Here is a 20,573-nt window from a genome sequence, read left to right as displayed (position 1 = left end):
AAAAGTACAAAGAACATGACAGATGCTGAGATAACACCTTTTTTTTTTTTTTTTAATTTTTTTTAATCTAAGGCAAGTTTTAAAGGAGGCACAGGAGCTGGTGTGACTCAGGAGAGCCCTGTATCAGACCAACCAGCTCCACCTCGCTGCTTAGATGTTTCTGCAAGCCAGGTTCATCTGATCTGTTTGGGTTGAATCTCCTTCAGTCTCCTCCAAGCACGTCTCTCCCAGACCCTGGGAATTCAGGTAATCAACGCTGGGTAAGAACAGCTCATCCTGATGCAGCTGTAAAACACATCGTGTTCATGGACCAGAGATTAAAGTGAGACTTGGCAAAGGCACATGGAGCAGGGCTAAGGTGCAAAGCAAAGAGATTCAGCTTCTGGCACCTTTCCAGGAGCAGGAGATAGAGGAGACACTGGATTCAACCAGAACACTGCCCAGCAGGTGGGCAGGGAACCACGGAGCTCAATACTCACTACAAACTGACTATTGACTTTTTCTAAAATCTGCTTCTCGTTGAGTGCCATGGATTCGCCTTTCCTCTTCTTTATCCTCTTCTTCTCTAATCTCTTGCAGGCGTACATCTTCCCCGTGGCTCGCACTTGGCAGGCGCAGACCTGCGAATGGAGCAGAACAATTGCCGGGTAATCCGAAGCTGTGTCTGGGCTGCGCTTTACTCCTCACCATCTCCTCTGATTTAGTCCTTTTAAGGCCAGAGACAGCGAGCCAGGCCTAGGCGGGGGCAGCTGGGGGACTGACTACTGTTTCCAAACCTGCTGTGGAATATCGGTTTAATTATTTCACTTTCCTCTGCCTGCTTCCTCTCCCACCTCCTTTTGTCTGTGCAGATTGTAATCTCTCAGTCTGCACCTCCCCTGCCTCTGCTGCCACCTCCAGACACCAGGAAAATACAAATAAGGGTGTGACCCCAATTCCACTGTCAACGCAACAGCCGAACACAAAATAACTCTCAAAAGTGTCCTTTTGAGATTATGGTGTCATGAGGGGTTAAGTAGAACTGTCAGCAATTAATGAGAATCAGCCTCTGTCACATCAGGCTCCTGTACCTGCAGTGTCTAAAAAGTAAAAAACACTCTTATAACAGAAAGTTTCAGAATTGCTCACCTCCCCAAAGCCGCCTTTCCCCAGTACCCTGTACTGCCGAAACGTGTTTTTTGTTACTGGTTGCCTGGAAGAAAAGGAAATAAATAAATAAAACCCACACCACACTATGTTTAATGCACTCTCTGTGATTTATTTATTTCAGAGCACACTTCTGAAAAGCAAAATAGATAAATATTATATAATCCCATTATTTCAAGGTAATCGTATTATATAATATAATTATGTAATTACATTACTTCAATACTATGTATGGCTTGAACTTTTCAATTCCAACATATTAAGCTGTAATAAAATACAACACATTAGTGAGTCATCAGTATGATTTCTGTTAGCATCTTAGGACCAAGGAGGGTTCTGAATCTCCATTATACAGCTTTGGCCTTTGTTAAGCAAAGAGGAAGCCTGAAATCTTCCAGTAAGATATTAATTCCCACGACATATAGGATGGGCTAACACACTGCTTTGCTTGGCCAGCAAGATGAGAAAAAAGAGATCCAAAATTCAAACCAGCAGCAAATATTTCTGGTGTGTTAAACAAAACATGAAACTTCTATGAATCAAAGGCAGAAACAATCCTGGGAGCAGGAGAGGTGGATTTATGTGACATTTGCAGGCTGGGAGAGCAGGAAGACAAGATCCAGGCCAGTCCACTCCCTCTGGGCTATCTGATTCCTAGGGGAGCATCGCAGGCAAGAAGGGAGCAAGAGCTAAATTAAGGTTAAATAAGTCTGTCCCTGGGGGCAGAGTGCTCCCTATCACTTGACGCGATCCCTACACAATCTCCCAGGCTTCCCACAAAATCTGCTCCACCAGAATGGCTCCAACTCTACATCCAACTTTTACTTTGCTACTGAAAAAGTTTTGTAACATGACAGAAGAATTAGTCTAGGTTCAGCGAGTTCCCATTTTGTATCCACCACCAAGGCTTTACAAGGATCCCAGTAGTGGATATGGATATTCCTGCTATCCTTGTTCCCCTCTGGCAGGCAGCCAGCCGACAGAGGGAGCACAGCAACGTGGCTGTTCCCACCACAGGGATGATGAGATTGATGACAATGAAGAATAAATGCTGAAGTGAATCCTTTCATTAATGCCCATTATTGTTTTTCAAAGTAGGGGAAGAATAGTATGCAGACAGTCAAAACTGGAAGAGGAAAAGCTGTTATTTTCATTATTCCATGAGGCTGCTGCAAATGCTTTTGGGGTTAAAAGCAACAATTAGTAGTGATAACTACATGTTCAGCAACGTCCCTGGAATAAATGGACTTTGTGACTGCTCCTTTGGAGCCAGCAGGCTGTCAGAAGGAGCTGTTGATCACTCCATGCTACTAACATCTCTTTGCTAATCCTAAAAGCAATTCTCCCAGCTTCTTTTAAATCAGGCATATCCAATAGCTTGTCACACTTATTGGGGAGTGGGAAAAAAAAAAAATCCTCAAAGCATTGCAGAAAATTCCTTATTCCTAATGTGAAAATAGATAGGAAATAGCCTGGCTAGAGATGAATCACCCAATGCTATTTTAATTGAAATGGAAGAGTAAATGCTGGGGTCAGTAAAGATGGCATGTGGAGCATGTCTTGGCATGAAATGGCTCTTCCCTCTGCCCACCCCTCTTGAGCAGCAGCTTTGTAGCTTTCCAGGGAGAGGAACTGGCACAGCCCCTTTGAGGCGTCCTGCTGACACACAGCGCTCATGGATCCGGCCCTAACCCATCCGCCCTAATTAATTCCATTTGTGGAAAATGGGGCTTCTCCCAGCTCAAGGTCACTGTCACCCAGCAGTGACAGTCTGCTCCAGCACCCCCTAACAAGGGAAAGGCACAAGCCCCTTTCCTTGCAAATTAATACCCACTAAGGCTGCCTGGTTATTAAATGTGCTCAGGAATGTCCAGCCAATAAATAAAGTGAGAGAACCCATACTCCACATTTTTATTCTGTTTAGAGTGATTTAATAACAGTGACAACTGGTCCAGACAAAAAGTCACCACATTCAGAGGGTAGCTAAGCAGAAAGGCAGCTGAAGATGCTGAATGTACATTAATCATATCTAATATGTTTAATGTACCTAAGTCCATTTAATGGTTGAACACTTGAGCTGTAGAAGCAAACATTATCTCAACTGTCAGATTTTGAGCATATTCTGCAGACTTTGCACGGAAAGCAAAAATAAACCTTCTTTAAAATTTATTTATTTATTTATATTTTTAAAAGAAATAATCCTGTGACACTTACCTTTCCAACCACTTCCACTGGAGAAACCTGTCGAAGTACATGCTGTTTAGGTACTCTTGGAATGGTTCCCCACTGAGGTGGTCAAGGACAGATCTATCTCAGATGAAAAGGATATATAAGCATTTTATAATCCTGAACTTTGAGCAAAAGACAAACAGAACAAGAGGAGAAAAATCCAGACTTCCTTTACGGTAGGATTATGTTATTTCAACTTTATTTTGTACTTTATTTTGCTTGCTGTTTCAATATAGAAACAAAGTGATGTGCTTGATGCATTCCATAACAGGAGGCCTCATACAAGCTGAATACTGGTGGTGCTTGCTGAAAATTACCAGGGCAACTCCCACTGACTTTAATGGACTTTTAGAGAGGTTGTTAGCCACTAGACAGTGAATGTCTTTGCTTCTGTTAGTAAACTGAAACAACATCCTCAGGAACTGAGCTCCCAAACTTTGAGGGATGTTTACATCTGGGTAGAAAATTTCTGGCTGAAGCCCATTTCTATCAAAGAGAGATCATCAGAGACATCATTTTGAGCAAAAAAGATGAGTTTCAATTCCTGCTATATGGAAGAATTAGTATGTGTGACTAAAGTCAAAGGGGATTTCCTAACAGCTATGTGCTTTGTAGAGTAAAACAGAGGGAAGGAAAGTGTGAACAGGGATGTGGATTTGCTTCTGGATCAAGAAAAAAATTTTGGGGCTCATGCAGTGGATGCAGTCTTTTGCATAATGGAAGGAATAAAGGAATAAAAAGGTCAGCCCGCAAGTGTGAGGAGAAAGTTTGTCGCTTGTGACAGGCAGCAAACAGCCAGAGAGCATCAGGCATCCTGTCAGAAAGGCCAAAGGTTTGGAACTAAGAAAACATGAACTGAGCTGGGAGTTGTCTAAAATGAAGGTGGTCATGTTTTTTAGCATCTGCTGGTGCTAGTTCTTGCTTTGCTTACTGGGGCTCCTGCATCCACCTCTGCTGGCATCATTGGCAGGAGAGAAGTTGGGTTTGGGTGAAAAGGGCCCAAGGAAATGAGCATTTCTGTCTGGTTTGTATACAGACACGTTTGTGTCCCTCTCTAAGGGAATACAGACACATTTCCAGATCTTGCTGGAAGGAAGAAATCCTCTCTGAATGACTGCTCTAGTCTGGGGATGGATAGTCTATGTCTTAGCCTGGGGCAGTTCTCTGAGCAAACAAGTCACCGTGAGTAATGTGTCTCCTCAGTTTAGTTCCTCCCTGATCATGAGCTAGTATTTTTGGTATTTCTCAGCTGTTACATTATTATTTTTCTTTGTGATTCTTGCACCATCAGTTTGGAGAAGGCAGTAACTACACATGTACAGTATGCACAAGTCAAATTGTTGCTGTCTTCATTAGCTTTGACTGGACACAGATAATAACAGTTTCTCCTGATGGATTAAAGATTATAAAATAAAATTTAAAAAGTAAGTCTTCATTTGCTTTAACAAATATCCAAACTCAGTATCAGAATTCTATGTGAATCTGGAGGAAGGCAGGAGCAGACAGTCAAAATATTAAAGGTAAAGGCAGAAATTAAGTTACAGACACGTTTTTCTTGCAGACTGATTTTTATCTATGAAGATGTGAATGAAACTCATCTCATCCCTGCTCCTACAGGACAGCAGGCTTCATATTTGTATGTATGCCTCCCTTTTCTGGTCTGAGTGTGAACCCTTCCAAAATTAACATTATTCAGTACCAGTAAATACCAACAGCAAGTCCTTAAAACTTCCTTTTGACCTCATTTTAGTCCGTGTGAAATGATCAGCATATTTATTAACAAGCTCCCAAACCTGGCTCATTCCTGAGTTTCAGCTGGGATGAAGGAAGGAGCCTGCATTAAGTGGTGTCCAATGCTCGCCCTTTCCATTCAGTTAATTAAAAGCTGCACGTATTTTGAAAGAACAATAGCTGCCTTTCAGCAGTTGTTTGCTTTTTAGTTCCCCTCTTTGGCAACAACAAAGTGCATTTTAGAGCTTTCAAACCGATTTGAGAACTGGAAACAGGCACCAGGGGGGTTTGTGTGGAGCACAGCTCTGCCTTTGTCACTGGGACTGGCACCCACAAGCGGTGCGAGTTACAGAGCATCTCTACAGGACACCAGGCCAGTGCAAGGAAACTGCCTGTGCTATAAGAGAAGGCCAGAAATAACCCACAGCTCCTACCAACGCAAAGAATAACTGGAACCAGAAAAGGTCAATGAAATGAGTCAAAACAATGAATGACAGCAGAGCAAATTTTACAAATCCCCATTACATCACCCGGGGAAAACAAACGGCGCTCAGCCAGAAACCACACGGGCCCGCGTGCGACGATCCCTCCTTTTCATATTTTTATTGCTTTATGATCTACCGGCGTGGATGGGGCAGGGTTTGCAAATGCAGATTGCATACCTGGAGCTTTAGCACATAATGGCACAAATCGCTGCAGAAACTGATAAGCCTTTTCCCAGGCAAAGGGTGAAATAGTGCACGTTCGTTTGAACGCCACAGACAGACAGAAAGCATTAAAAAAGCCCCGTTCTCCTGGTGAAGACTTTCTGGAAAAGCCATGCGGAGCAAGTTTGCACATTCCTCTGTCTAAATGGACTGTATAGCCACTTAATTTTTATTCACTTTGAAACAGAGATGTTTTCTTTGGATACATTATCATTGTAGCTCTTTTCACACAGCATGAAATCCACGGCTGGTTTCCTTGGCTAGAACACTCTGTCAAATACCTGAAACAGTAACTGCCTGTGTGTAGCGCATATAATGGCATGGAAATATTTATTATATTTTGTTCAGATGAAATGACTTCACCCCTTGTCAGCTCTGCCTTTAGGACTGTGAGCAAAGATACCTGCCACGGGTTCAGCCTGAAATGTCTCTACCTGACACATTCCTCACAAGCTGCTGCAGCCCTGTGATCTTCGGGTGTCGTGTTATACTTACTTTGTACAGGGAGAGAACAGCTCTTTGCAGGGGCTGTTCTGGAGTTTCTCCTCTGTCTGTTGGATAAGCTCTTGACTGACTTCGGGAACATAGGCTGGAGACTGGGGAGAGAAGAGAGTGGCACATTAACTCTCTGACGAGGTGCAGTCTCCTCTCTTAACGTGTGAGAGGCACATTCATTATTTATGCCCCTGAGCTGCTTCCATTCAATTCCAGCGGTTGTGTAAAAGCAAAGGAGCTTTACGTCAAAGAGCAGTAAAATAGGATACCGTGGCAACTCGCTCCACATTCCACTCTATCCTCACATTGCTTTTCTGCCTTCTCCTGTACCTTCACCTCCTTGCCCAGCCTCATGAATATGCAAGACCCACTTCTTGCCAATTCTTTGAACTGCTCCCTTGCATCCCATGAAAAATGTGCTGGCCTGAACTGTGTACAGGCCATTCTATTAAACAAAAGAGAATTTGCCCAGTGTTTTCACTTCATGGGTGATTCATTGGGCTGTCTGAAAAATCCATCTTTTTTTTTTTTTTTTTTTTCTTTTAACCAGCAAAGCAAAACAAGAGCAGAGCATCAGTACTTATTGATATAGATCTACATCCATCTATATATAAAAAGATGTTCACAATGGTATCTGGACACCTTAGTTCATCCTTAGAAAGACAAAAATAACTCAGCGGCTTTCACATAATAATTTCAAAAAGGAACTTTGCCAACCAACCACATAAACTCTTTTCATCCTCTCCTCCCTTTGGAGAGAGTGTATATTCAACCCTGCAAGAAGCCCTTACCAAAGAGAGGTCTCTTGCAATTTGCCTTGATGGTTAACCAGTTTAGGACTTTTGGGACTAATTATCTAAAAGCACAGTTTTTTAGGCAGTCCACATTCTTACACATTGACTGTGTACTGTAATTATATTACAAAGTGTATATTTGTGTGTGTGTGTGTGTGCACTTATTTATAGGCATTTCTCCCATGTACATGAAAGCCCCTTTATATAACCTATTGGATTTGGGTATTTTTAATAAACCATAGATGACAAAATAACATATATGTATGATATATAATTTTATTTTTATTTTATGAAAAATATTTTTATTTTAATATATATAGATATAAATATATAAATATAAATGTATATATATATATCATATCATAGATGATAAAATCCTCTTTCCTTGCAGAAGCCTTAATGATCAGTAAAGTTCCCCTGTCCATGCCCACAACCACCAGATGTTCTGAGTGGGTGGGTCACAGAGCATCATCCCTCATTCCTGGCCAGATGTTCTCATTAACTCACCCCTAGTTAGAGATATCTTGGCAAGCACTGAAATGCATTGCAGGCAGAGTTCAAAAACACTGGGAATGAGGACAGAGGAAGGGGCAGAGGTGGAGCCACAGAAAATCTCCAGCATGTTGAAAGCTGAATTCTGTCTTTTATCTTTTCCTTCCCACTGCTGAAATGTGAGTATGATCCTGGTTGTGACTTGAAAAAGTAAGTTTGTTCCACTTGGATGATTTTAAATAGGAAAACGGTTTACAGAACTGTCTGTGCATGCTGTGCAATGCACTCTCACTGCTCAGCCTGGACAGACAATCTGCACAACGTGCTGGGGACACCTCTGACCTTGCTGAAATGGTTCCTCCTTTCCTCAGTATATTCTTCCATTTCCTCTTCAAAAGATACCTAGGGAACACCCACTTTTAATCACAGAGTAGATCACTGATAATTAAGAAATCTCACAGTTTCTTGAGAGGTAGATAAGCCCCTCCTGTTATCATCTAAAAGACAGAGACTGAGATAAAGCCAGATTTTCTCAGCTTGATTGACCACTGAGGTAAATATACATGCCCACAACGAAATCTAAGTCCCAGTTTTAGTTCAAGAGAGTAAATAGAGGTAAGAGGGAAGCAACAGAAGAACTGTGAAAAAAACCTCAGAACTCCTGTTTTCCAGTCACTGAAACTACTGGGGGAAAAGACAGGAAGCAGATTAAACCAAAGGCTTTTAAAGCAATATTCAGATAGGAACAAAAACCTAATGATTAGCAGCATTTCAGCTAATTTTGGCTAGAAACCAGATGAATGAATACCTTTAATTTATAATTTATGTACTCAGTGGATACACATTTGCACACAAATGCTCACTGGTAGCCCAAAGCTGGTAGGTGGCTGTGTGAATCCAGTGGTCCAAGCCCTGGTTCAAGACAACCATCTCTCTGATTTACAGGGAACAGAAACATCTCTGAACTCCACTTTTGGGACTGCTGTGGACCAGGAGTGTCTTTAGATGTGAATGGAGCAGCACTTCAGTAAAATCCATATCAGGGCCTCTAACTGAAGTCACTACTGACTACATCTGGAACTTGTTCTGCATTTAGAGGTCAAAACTGGAATCCAAAAGCTAAGTACTAAACTGCATAATTAGTCATTTAGACCAAGTGACCTTATTCTTACTCATGCCAAGCAACTTCATCTCCCATTGGGAATTCATTTCCCAGTGGAAGGTAAACTGCCTTGGGGTTAGTGTTGAAGATCATGCCCATGACACATTACTAGAGTACTAATTCCATCAAACTTTGTCTGAGATCAAAGTACATTTAAAAAAATAAATTATAAGCATCAGCTAACTCTTATTCATAAAGAGAAAATTAAATTCTTGTAGTGAAAGGGGGGAAGAATGAGCTAAAGAAATAGTAAGACAATGTGGGAAGTATTTAAAAATGACACAAACTGTGATTCCTCTCTCCAAGTTGTGGGAGATGCAGTCACTGCTTGGTTTTTCAAAAACACTCATTGCTGACCTCTGAGTCTTTACTTCCTCTGCACAAACTGGGAGCAAGGTAGCAGTACCAAGGCAGGCAAAGACATGGACACACTGAAATCCTGTGCATGGACTACAGCCTTAGACTGCAGTGCAAACACTTCCCCAGACCACTCCATTTTCTATAACAAGGAGTAAGTTGTTTTTGTTTTTGTTTTTTTTTCCAAAGCCAATCATTTCCAAAGCTTCTGTAGACCCAGCAAAACATTTTGTGTCATTCTACAGCCCTTCACAGAGTTCAGGGCGCCACATGCCTGGAAGGAGCATACCCAACCCTTTCCAACCCTGCCTACAGCTCCAGGGAGCCTTTGTATGATCCTTCCTGAGAATTTCCTTGAGACTTCACAGTTCCCACTGCTCCCATTAAACAGCCATGGCTGCCATTTTCCCTGTGTGAATACCGTGCATACCCACAGCCTTCAGACGTTCAAACAAAGCCAGAATCAATTACAAACCAAAACCCAACCCCCCAACCTACTTTTGCTCCCCTGGAGAACAATTAGGCAGCACAGGTTATGCATGCAAGGAAGCATTTGGATCCCAGGAGCGAAAGCTTCCAAAGGTAACACGTTGGCCATTTACAGATGAAAATGTTGCTTCTTCCCTGGAGGGGTGCAGAAGATTCCTGCAGCCACAATGAAATGGTTATTAACACCATTCTCCTGCTGCATTATGGGCAATGGCTGTAAAAGCAAATTTGGCTTTTACAAGGGAACAGAGACACCTTTTCCAACATATTAAATGTCCTGTGGCAGCTAGGAGAGCCATACACTGTGATTAAGACCATTACATCTGAGCTTGTGACAAAGAATATTCTGCTAACTCTTCAGAAACACCTGCAGAAACCAGTCACACTTACTTGCACTCAAAACAAAACACTGGGGAGTTACAACAAGTATAGTCCCATATTTCCCCTAATGGCTATTCTGTTTCCTGGAGGCAAAGAAAGAGATTCTTGATCTCACTTACAATAATGTAATCTGAAATTATGCCAGTCAAATCAACTGGTTAGCACTAGGGTAAAGTTGATGGAACTGAAAACAGATTCTGAACAGAACGAGATGTGCTTAAGTTGATCCTACAACAAAAAGTTCTCTCATCATGTTATCCTTATTGATCAGACATCTTAATAATAGTCCAAAAGTCCACACTACTTTTACCAGGTTTTAACCAAAATTTCCTACCTCCTGTACCTTCTCTTTTATGGCCAGAAACTGAAAACCTCTGTGCAAATACTTTTCTGGCATACCAATAGCTCAGTTTTATGATACTCTCCCATTTAATTTTTAAGGAAAGAATGCAACTAGGAATTGTGTTAGTGGTTATTTGAGAAACAAGAAATGGGTATTGAGTTACTTCTGAGTGCCATTAGCCCATCCTGAGAAAAGTCTCCACTTCAAAATTGTATTTTTTTTTCTGTCTTTATAAGACAAAAGAGTTCCTCTCAGATGCTCTTCCCTTTCTGTAAGTGGTATGAGAACAGCTGATATGTCTCACACTTGCTCAGGTTATTTGTGTTCATGTCCAAAAAAAGTCATGCCAGCAGAGTCCTGTCCAGCAGCAGTGTCTGGTGCTGCCCATGGCCTGGCACCCCACTGAAGTACTGAAGGGTAGCAAAGTCTGATTTAGATCAGATGAAAGCTTCCAGCCTATGTGACTCCCCATTATCTGTTATTTTGAATGTCATGTTGCATCGCTACACTTTAAAATGTGGCCTCTCCTTTTCTGACAGCTCTGTAAGTTTTGCTACAGGCTATTTCACTCAGACCTCCAAGACCCAGTCTTTGCTGAGTTCACTGAACAGGACAGCCATCAAAAAATCCTTCTCCTAAAGTCATCTCTATATGTTTGCCATGGGACTCAACATAGCTCAGTGTTTCCCCTGCAACCGTGTGGGAAACATCCAATCTTTTATCGATCTGTCAGCAAATCAAATTCTTTATCAAACAAGCTGAAGTGTGGGCAGTACCAAGGGAAGCATTCAGGAGACTTTGTCTTTTACTTTTCCACAAAGATGTGTTATTTGTTCTTCCTTTTCTTATGAGATAACTTCCAAACGTTTACTGTGCATGACCTCGGTCAAGATGTGGTGTGCTGCAGGTGCTGCCTCCAAACCTGTGGGAGTGAGAGCAGGCAGCCAGCAAGCAGAGATGGGCACTTTGAAGGAACAGAAGCATTTTCCTGGCAGCCCAGCAGCTGGGGTTCACACTTCAGGGACTGGGGTGAGGTGAGAAGCAGGTGTCCCCAGCTATGCCCAGAGCAGATGTACACACAACACAAACCTGCATGGACAGAGCTGGTTCATTGTGTGCAACGCTGCTGCTTCCCTGGGAAAAGTGCCCAAATGACAACATGGAGTGAGAGGCTCCAGCTAAAGACACATCCAGCTGGGTTCACCATCCTCTGAAAAACTTACAGAGAGCTGACAAGAGCACCAAGTGCCTGGAGTGTTGGGAAACATGCTTGGGAAAAAAAGCCAGAGGAAAGCATTGAGGAACTAGATCTGTTTAGTCTGGAAAAGCAAGGGTGAAACTTGATAAAGGTCTTTTAATATAGAAATGTTTTTAATAAAAAGGGCAGGGATCAATTATTCTGCATATTCTGCTCTGCTCTGGGGGAATGATGTGAAGAAATCCACTTAATTGGATATGAAAGCTTTTTATTCTAATTTTTCACACAGGGAAGCAGAAGAACAGGCCTATGAATATTGTGGAATCTGTTCTCAGAGGTCTGAAAGACCTCCAAGGGCACTCAGACATCTGTTGATCATCTAAGTGTATTTGATCTGTGTTCAATGCAAGAGGCTCTTGAGCCTTTTCCCAGTCCTTTGCACCAATGATTTTGCAAAACACTGGGCTTCATAAAGCACAGGCACATGGCATGGCCATGAGAACAGATGAGGAAGGGAGTTTGTTTGCTGAGTGCTCACCAAAGGAAACCTGTAGCTCTGAGTAAAGGAATAAGAATCTCCTTTGCAAATTAATAATCCTGCTTCAAGGACTTGTCTCAATCATCACTGTCTCCTAAAAAAATAAATGACATGGCTTGTAGATCCCTGAACTTCAGACCAGAAAAAGGGAAAGCATTGAGTTTGGCCAGACTGACTTTGTAAGAAACAGAGCAGGTCCATAGTTCAGAGGTGATTCTTCATCCTTACACAATGACTTTCATCTAAGAACCTCAGAATGTTAAAGCCTCATTGCAGGATTAAGCTAGAGGTGGCAATCTCACCATATTTTACAGAACAGTGAACAGGAGGTTAAGAGGTATGTTTTGCACAAGATTTGATCATCACCTGTGACTGAAATCAAAGAAGTCACACTGAGATAAATGAAAGCTAGGGATGCTCAGATTCCTCAAATCAACCCAATTGTCGCTAGCAATTAGTGAATAAGGAATAGAAACCTAGAAGTACAGGCTTTCATTTCACACCAGCTCCTGCCAGTGCATGTGAGTCATCAGGGTGTCTTACAGAACAACTGTTCATCACTACACAAACTGTATGAACCAGAAAGATTCCACACTCTTTAGATTGAATAGACCTCATGCAAACTTCTGTCACAAACACAACTGCTTTCCTGGCAAGTTTCAGGCATGCAGCTGATACTGAAACATGATGAGTTATTTTAAAAGTCACTTGCGTAAAATAAATAACGTGCAGCATATGTTATGTTTCAGGTTATGAAAACATTCCACAACAAACTGGCTTAAAACAATTAAAAATGTTTCAGTCAATGGACAAAAGTTCAAGCTGTAACTTTTCTTGAGCTGCCTCTGCTTCCAAGCATTTGTCTTCATGATATGTGTATTTTCAGATGTTGACAGGAATGTTCCACATATAATCTGTTTGAAAATCTCCACACTAGATTTGCTACTAGTAGAGACCTCAAAACTATGACAGAGACAGGCTAAAACGAACTTTTTGTGTGGGATGATGCGTGATCAGACAAGAAGAGTTCATACACAAAAACCTGGAAATTCTGGCTTTATCCAGCAGTCGAAGCTACAGCCAGGGACGTTCCAACCACACAGCCAGGGACTGACTGAGGGAAAGTGTGAAGGGGCTGACAGGGGGAATCCAAAATCCTTGAGGTTGGGAAAGGCCTTTGAGATCACTGAGTCCCATCAAGAAATTTAGAGAGCAGCGGATAAGGAGTGGAATGTCTTGGTTGTGTTTCGATTTTGGGAAATCAAGGCTGGGCATTCCCGGTGAGGGAAAGGATCCCAGCACTGTCACAGCGCACGCAGTCTCCTGATGCCTTTTGGTGTTGCGCACAGAAATGCTGGAACATTCTTTTGCCTTTCCCTGTGTCTGATCTTATCTGCTCAGTTTCAGCTGTATGTGTAGTAAACAGCCAATTCTACATCAGGGCAGCTGCAGTGCTTTAACTAATCAACTTCTGCATTTGCTTTTTACTTCCCCCCCCCCCCCCCCCCCGCCACAGTAATTTGGGAGTGTATGAGGCGAACCAGTAAAGCAAAAGGCTTCATAATTCCAGGATATTTGCTTTGAGACGACAGATGTAGGAACTGGCAGTGAAGCAGATGGGGAGCATGGAAGGCAGCTGTGTTATTAGCAGCAATTTATCTATTACAACAGTGTGTGGACATGACACCTAAGAACGGGGGCCAGTAGTGCCAGGCACTACAGACACGTCATGGGAGCCAGAGCTTCCAAAGTTCGATCTCACCAGCCCTGGGAGTGGGAGCAGGGACCACAGATATGAAATAACTCACCCAGAATTACAGAGAGGGTCAATGGCAGAGAAAATATTGAGCCTAATCCCAATACGAAGGGCAGGATCACTTGCTGCATCTGAGTGAAGCAAATCAGCAATGCCTGTCAGCTGTGGGGTTTGTTTTGTAGCTGCAAGGTGATCTGGAGTCATGACAAATCTGTTTTCCCTCATATGCTACTAAACTATCAAAACACATGTTGACACACAGGAAAATACAATGACTGGAGACAACAGAGCTCTTGGCAAGCAGCTGAGCATGTTCTAGACTGGTGGGGCTGTACTGAAACCACACAAAGGACCACACTACCACCTCAGTTCTTGTGGTGGACCTGAAATACCTTCAGGTACTCACCCTGGACTCCTCAGGGTACCTCTTGTGCCTCAGCAAGCCCAGCAGCAGAAAAAGGACATTTCCTGCCTGTGTTCCCAGCATCCTTCCCCTTTGGTGCTGGGATCCAAGCTGCAGTCTAGAACCTTGCCCTTCCTTGGAGAAACAGCAGCCTCTGAGGTTTCCTTCCTGACAAGTGCATAGGAAGTATATGAATTATTTTTTGGCTCTCCTGTTAGCCAGCAACAGGGCCTGCTATCTGACTATACCTTGTTTTTCCTCTTCTCAGTAGACAATTTTGTAGCTGCTCCTTTCCAGAAACCGCATTTCTGCTCCCGATAGAGGCAAACAAGCAATGCCATGCAAATGGTGTGAGTCAACAGGCTTCCTACATAAAGCTTTCCAGTCCAAAGTGTGGTTTCCTTGGAATGCTGACTTACTTGATTCAGAGAAATCTGGGGGCATAACCACAACAGGAGTTTCGGAGCAACAAAGGAAAAGACTGGCTAAGCTCAAGAAAGGGAAAATTCTTCTTGGCTCCTATCGATGACCAGAGCTTAAACACCCAAAGCCCCATAGAAAGTAATTTTGAAATAACAAATTGTCCCATGAGACAAAATTTAGTTGCTTCATCATCTCCTTTTGCAAGTCCAGTGAATCAGCTGCAGACTTTATACTCTTCAATTAAACAGAAACACTCACCACAATCCCAACCAGCTACAGGGTTTTTGGAACAGCTTATTTTAAGAATCTAAACTGGTCAGCACAGAAGATATGCTTTTGACTTCAATTAGTGAGAAATTTGGCCTCACAAGAAGTGCTTGGCAGGATATTTTTCTGCATCTTCAAACCCTAGTCCTTCCCTACCCATACTTCTAAAGTGATTTTTTTAGAAACATGCTCATAGAGGTTTCTTCACCAAAGAAATACATTTTTCCTCCTTTCTGTAGACAATGGATTTATTGGTGGAGGGGTGCTCATAAACCAGGCAGCTGAAATTGTTTTAAATAAACTTGAATTTAAAGCAGGGGAAGGGAAAGTTTTGTTTTACTTGTTGTTGCGCTTTTTCTGCCTTAAAAAAGAAGGCAGAAAGTTTAAATAAACTTGAATTTAAAGCAGGGGAAGGGAAAGTTTTGTTTTACTTGTTGTTTCTGCTTTTTCTGCACTTTGCACCCAGATTAAAAGATGGGAACAGATGAAACAACCTGAAGCTGTAAGCAGGATGAGGAGGGCAGCTTAAGGAACAGAGAAGAGAAGGTTTTTATCAACCAGGATTTTCTGTCCACCCCACAGTGAGGCTGCTCACAATCCTTTGGAGTGTCACAGAACCACTTTTGTTAGCAACCCAACAGAGCCCTGGCTATAGAGCATTGCCACAAGCAGGCAGATATTTGATAAAGCTTTTTAGGAGAACAGTGTATTTCCACTATTACTAGCAGCAAAGATGACAGGACAATTCTGGAAGCTTCTCTTCTCAGGAAGTTTTTTTCTCTTGTCATATGTGCTTATTAAGTTCGGAAAAGATCCAGTGTTCAGCCTTTTATCAGGACCCTCCTACCTTTTAACATCTTCCTGCACTGATGGATGGCCTAAAGATTACCAAGCAACCTTATGTTGCAATAGTCATAGCTTGGCTTCCTCTGGTAAATCAAATGTCATTTGTTCCATTAAAAATAAAACACAAAACAACAACCCCTAAACATATAAACACTCATTTACAACCTCAACATTACTGAATGGCTTTCTTGCAGGAAAACAAGCAGATCCCTGCTTGAATTCACTCCTGAGACACAAGGCTGTAAACAGCAGTAACCCTTCCCTTGCGGGGTGAAGCCTGGTCCACACTGAGCTCCACTCCAGGGCTGTTTTGCCATCACTTGCAGGGGGGATTCTGTAGAACCTGCCTTCATCTTTTTCCATTAGCAGGTCAAAATCCTGAGGAAACATTTGAATGAAAAATGAAAATCCAAAACAGAGTCCGGGAAGGTCTTGAAAAGAATTGGGAAAGAAATTAAACAATAATCAGGCAGGAACCAGTGGCCCACTCACAGAAAGACTGGAAACACCCAGGAAGGCAAACAAAATCACTGCTGGAAACAGGGCATTCCCCTATCACCTGGATCACACAATCCATTAGCTATCATATGGTAGCAGCCATCTGCAAAGAGCTAAGAGGGAAGACATTTATTGTAGGGAATGACACGCTGTTTGCAGTGGCATATTCCACTCTTCCTCACTTCTGCTTGGTGGGCAAACAACATCAGTGCAAGGATAATAAACTTGCTATATGCTTGATTTTTGACTCAGGTCAGAGTCTGACTTGGTTAAAAAATAATAAATTAGCATACAAGCTAAAGCTTGGCAAGCGGGCTAAATGATTTTTTTCATTGTTGTTGGATTACTGGGTAAAAAATATTAAACATGAATAGCTTGAAGTGTCACATATCCACAACTTAAATATGCTGATTATTTCTAAATCAATTTGTAGAAAAAATACTTTTTCAAAAATCTCACTTTTTACACTTACCTAGTAATATTTCAAAGATTTTTTTTTCCCTGTGAAATTTAAAACCCTGTGATTCCCAGTTCCAAGTTAAAATAGCACACTCTACCAGCTTACTGATTCTTCTGGTTGCATCATCCCAGCCAAAGGTGTTAGCCTCAGGCATCTCATCTGAATTTTCCTGACCTATTCTCTTGAGGCTACTCTGATGCTGAAGTCTCCAGATGTTTTTCCAGAATCCTAATTTCCTATTGCAAGGGAATCAGGTGAGAAATAAGGTATGATTAACTTCCATTCTCACCACGTGCCTCTTCATTGTCTTCTTTGCTGGGATCAAGCATAGGGTTGCCTGTTACTGCTGCTGAGTTTAGCACGAGGAATCCTGAGGCCAGGGAGACATTAATTGATCCATTATGCTTTTGGTTTCAGAAATCTGAAACTGAACCAACCAGCAAAGTTGCAGCAAGTCAGGGAAATGGAAGGGCTGTGGAGGTCAGATCTTCAAAGGACTCCAGAACTATTGGGAAACTGTGCACAGAATCCTGTGTGGATATGCCATGCATGGTAATTTAATGTATTCTGCATTACACCTAGCATGGAATTCACCTCATCACACTTTAATAATCTAAAAGCTGAGACACTCAGAGTCTCCCCAGGCTCCCCGTAGCCAGTGGGCAGAAAGAGTCATCTCATCTCTCCAAGCCAGATGCCTCCAAGGCTGAGTGCTGGGAATGCAGGAGGCTGGACTCACCAGAGGTCTATTTTAATGTCATTCTGTGCAAACACACAAAAGCCATCTCCTGCAGATTTCTGGATGTTTTGCAAGTCAGTGTTCCAGACAGCTGGAAAAGGCTGATTCCTTTTTTCCCATGTGAGCAAAATTTTCAGGCAGAAGAGGCTGTTTCTGGGAAAGCTGAATGGACCTGAAAGTCTTTTAGAATTAACTTCCCTGGCCACTGGATAATCCATACAAACCCAATGTAAGTCATGAGGGACATGCAGAGGGGATAGGGAAAAGATGACCCCTGAAACAGGGAGGAGGAAATGATAATTAGCATATTCATTAGGCGAGGGCAGGCAAATACAGCTTTCCTGCTGCCAGACAATCCTGAGCAGCTCTGCTCTTTGTTTGCAGAGTCCTTTTGGATGGGCTGGCTGTTCTGCAAGAGGAGCTGGAGCAGGCTGGGGGCCTGCCCTGCCTCACAGACAGATGTGAGCCAGGTTTACATGTGAGGGTGACATCCATTAGTGGAAATGAATTTCCATTTTCCAAAGGGTCAAGTCGGAGTAATTCCAGCAAACACAGGGAAGCCAGAAGGCTTTTTCCCAATGACCAAGGCATCCCAATGCTCCTCCTGACTGAAAATGACAAACAGTTATGAGGCATTGCACTCTCCAGAAAAACAGGAAGGAGAAGCAGAACTTCAATAGCCCTGATGAGCACAAAACCAGTGGAGTTAAAGACTCCAGCCCAGACCTTCTAGCAGTCTGAGCAAAGGCATTGCAAATGCAGCCCTTCCTGAGTCTAAAGGACAGGACACAGGACCACCCAAGGACCTATTCTGGGGCAGCATCATCAGGGCAGGGCACACTCCATGTTATTTCCAAGGCTCTCCTGCAAGTTTGGCACCACTGCAAGAGACAGAAGCCCTCAGTAAGTGTTTAGTTAACTAACATTTGTATTATAAACAGTGGGTAAAGGATGAGGAAACAGGACTTGAGCAAACCGTGAGAAAAAAGCCTTTTTGCCTGAGACCACAGCAAAGGGACTCCTCATCAAGGCAACACTGTGATTTTTCAGATTCCCTACCACACTACATTACAGCCCAGCTTCAGTGGCAGACAAATGTTCATTAAAATAAGTTCTGACTAGAAAGCATTAATTTGAGTAACACACTTGCCGTTCTGCCGCTCAGATATTTTCCCAGAACTGAACTTTGGAAAGATGAGCTTTTTAGAAAGCCCACTGAGAAGGTACTTTCCCGGACTCAGACACAGTGATCAGCAGAGATATTGATCGTGCTGTCTCTGCAACAACAACAGGAATTATACATTGATTTCTCTGGAGACTGGATTATGTATTGATTATGAGAGCTGCAAAGCAGAGGCCTAAGTAATGCTATCATGTCTAGCTAAAATGGTGCTCGTAGAGTAGTGAAGTCAATAGAAAGGGGAGATGAGAAATCCATTGAGGCAAAGGGCAAAGTCCCAGGGTAATTAATTAAATGGCAAAATTCTCCTGGCTCAAGCGATGCCAGGATTTCTACTTAAGCATTTAGCATCCTGAAACGTCTCCTAATAGGAGCCTGAAGGATGCAGTGAATAATGCTTTGAGCAAGTAAATAATTCTAGCCCATCCTGAGTCCATGTAACACACTGTGGACAGACAGGAACTTCATTCATTGCTTACTTACAATTGGGTCATTAATGAAATGTACAGGGTTTAGAAAAATTTGAAAACTAGCTGTGGAGAAAACTCTTGGACCAAGCCTTAAGGGGCCATCCACTGCAGCCAGTGAAAGGAGATACGTTGTTGGCCTTTTATCAGTAGGATAATAAGCTTACAGGGGGACAGAGATGACTTGCTGGATATAAGTGACATAAGCTGAATTTGTAGGAGAAAGATAACAATGTAGAAAACAGCCCCTGAAGGCTCACCTTTCAAAACACAGAGCCTCTGTCTCGCATTATACTCTGCAGATTGTTTTACAGAAGCTTTAGGTTTCTACCTTCCACTGCTTCCCTTGCAGTGGCATTCAGCTTTTGTTCTGGCCATCCCAAAAACTAATTGTAACACGCTCCTTAGGAGGCACTTAGCAAAAATAAACAGGCAGAGGAAGAGGTCTCAAGACTTGAATCCAATTCTTGGTATGGTGTGACCTGCAGGATTCAGGCAGAATCATTAAGAAGTGATAGATGAAACTTCCCTTCTGGGAGATGGAAGGGCTTCGCTGATCAGTGAAGGTGACTCACCCAGAAGCACAAGTGCTGAAGTTTGCATTTATTTTGGGGGTGAAAATAGGAAGGAGGGGAAGAAATCTCAAGGAGAAAGGCAAAGGTCCTAGCTGTCAGGATCAAAGCAATGGCCAAAAGGAAACTACTCTGATGGTGCACAGAGATGGGAGAGGGGTCTGTGAGCAGGAGCCCGACTCAGCTGCATGGCCTGGCCCACCAGAAGGCCTCATGTGTAATTTTAATTTCATCTCGTCTATCTTATGGAGATGTTTTCTTCTCCATAAACAACTAATTTGAGAGAAGGGCACATTTTAGCCAGTAGACAAGTGGAAGGCCAGCAGGCACTGCTGATCAGCTGGAGTCCCTTTCAAGGGACTTTTCCCTCCCTTCCTTCCTTATCCTATAATTGTTTAAAAACAAAGGCATCATTTTGTTTACCAGAATCCCCACTGATAGCCTGAGACTGGAGTAAGGAGGTTATTGCTGTGCCCAGCTAACCTCTTGCAGCAAAGAAAGTGCAAACATGGCCTTTATTCTGTGCATTTCCTGGAGGAAAGGGTACTGGACAGGAATTCAGATAAGAAAATTAATGCTGTTGCTGTTCTTCATATTCTGTGAAGTATTTTAATGAGGATAACAATACACATTAGACATCCTGTTCAGTAACATTTTTAGTACCCAGCTGAGTCCAAATATAAACTATAATGGCATATGGAGACTGTCTTAAGAGCCATTTCAAATCAATTTAGTTTTATATAGCGTCTCTCCAAGTCTCTCAAGGTGATTTACAGTGAAAAAGCAAATAGTGGGATAGTGATTTAGTAGAGTAAGGCATGGCAGCTGTCAGGCAGGAAGGCAAAAATACTGCATGGAGACATAAAACTCTAATTTAAAAGCAGTACAAAGGTAAATATA

At 42.4% G+C, this 20,573-nt stretch overlaps 1 protein-coding gene across 2 annotated transcripts in view; it reads right to left on the bottom strand.

The window, feature by feature from the left end:
• The window catches only part of GRK5 (G protein-coupled receptor kinase 5), a 154,571-nt gene that overhangs the window by 26,731 nt on the left and 107,267 nt on the right, over positions 1 to 20,573 (bottom strand). Inside the window, exons 5-8 of one of the 2 annotated variants that reach the window (XM_014250362.2) lie at positions 6,309 to 6,409; positions 3,361 to 3,453; positions 1,129 to 1,192; positions 480 to 620 (exon numbers count right to left, since the gene is read on the bottom strand). In XM_014250362.2, coding sequence (XP_014105837.1) covers positions 480 to 620; positions 1,129 to 1,192; positions 3,361 to 3,453; positions 6,309 to 6,409 — 399 coding nt within the window. Of the gene's footprint in view, positions 1 to 479; positions 621 to 1,128; positions 1,193 to 3,360; positions 3,458 to 6,308; positions 6,410 to 20,573 lie in introns of both variants that reach the window. The other variant, XM_014250363.2, reaches the window with a different exon arrangement.

Source organism: Pseudopodoces humilis, chromosome 9 (genome assembly GCF_049639895.1).
Source record: "Pseudopodoces humilis isolate 2021_Gansu_Grassland_sample_001 chromosome 9, ASM4963989v1, whole genome shotgun sequence".
NCBI lineage: Eukaryota > Metazoa > Chordata > Aves > Passeriformes > Paridae > Pseudopodoces > Pseudopodoces humilis.
This window is presented reverse-complemented; position numbering and strand designations above follow the sequence as displayed.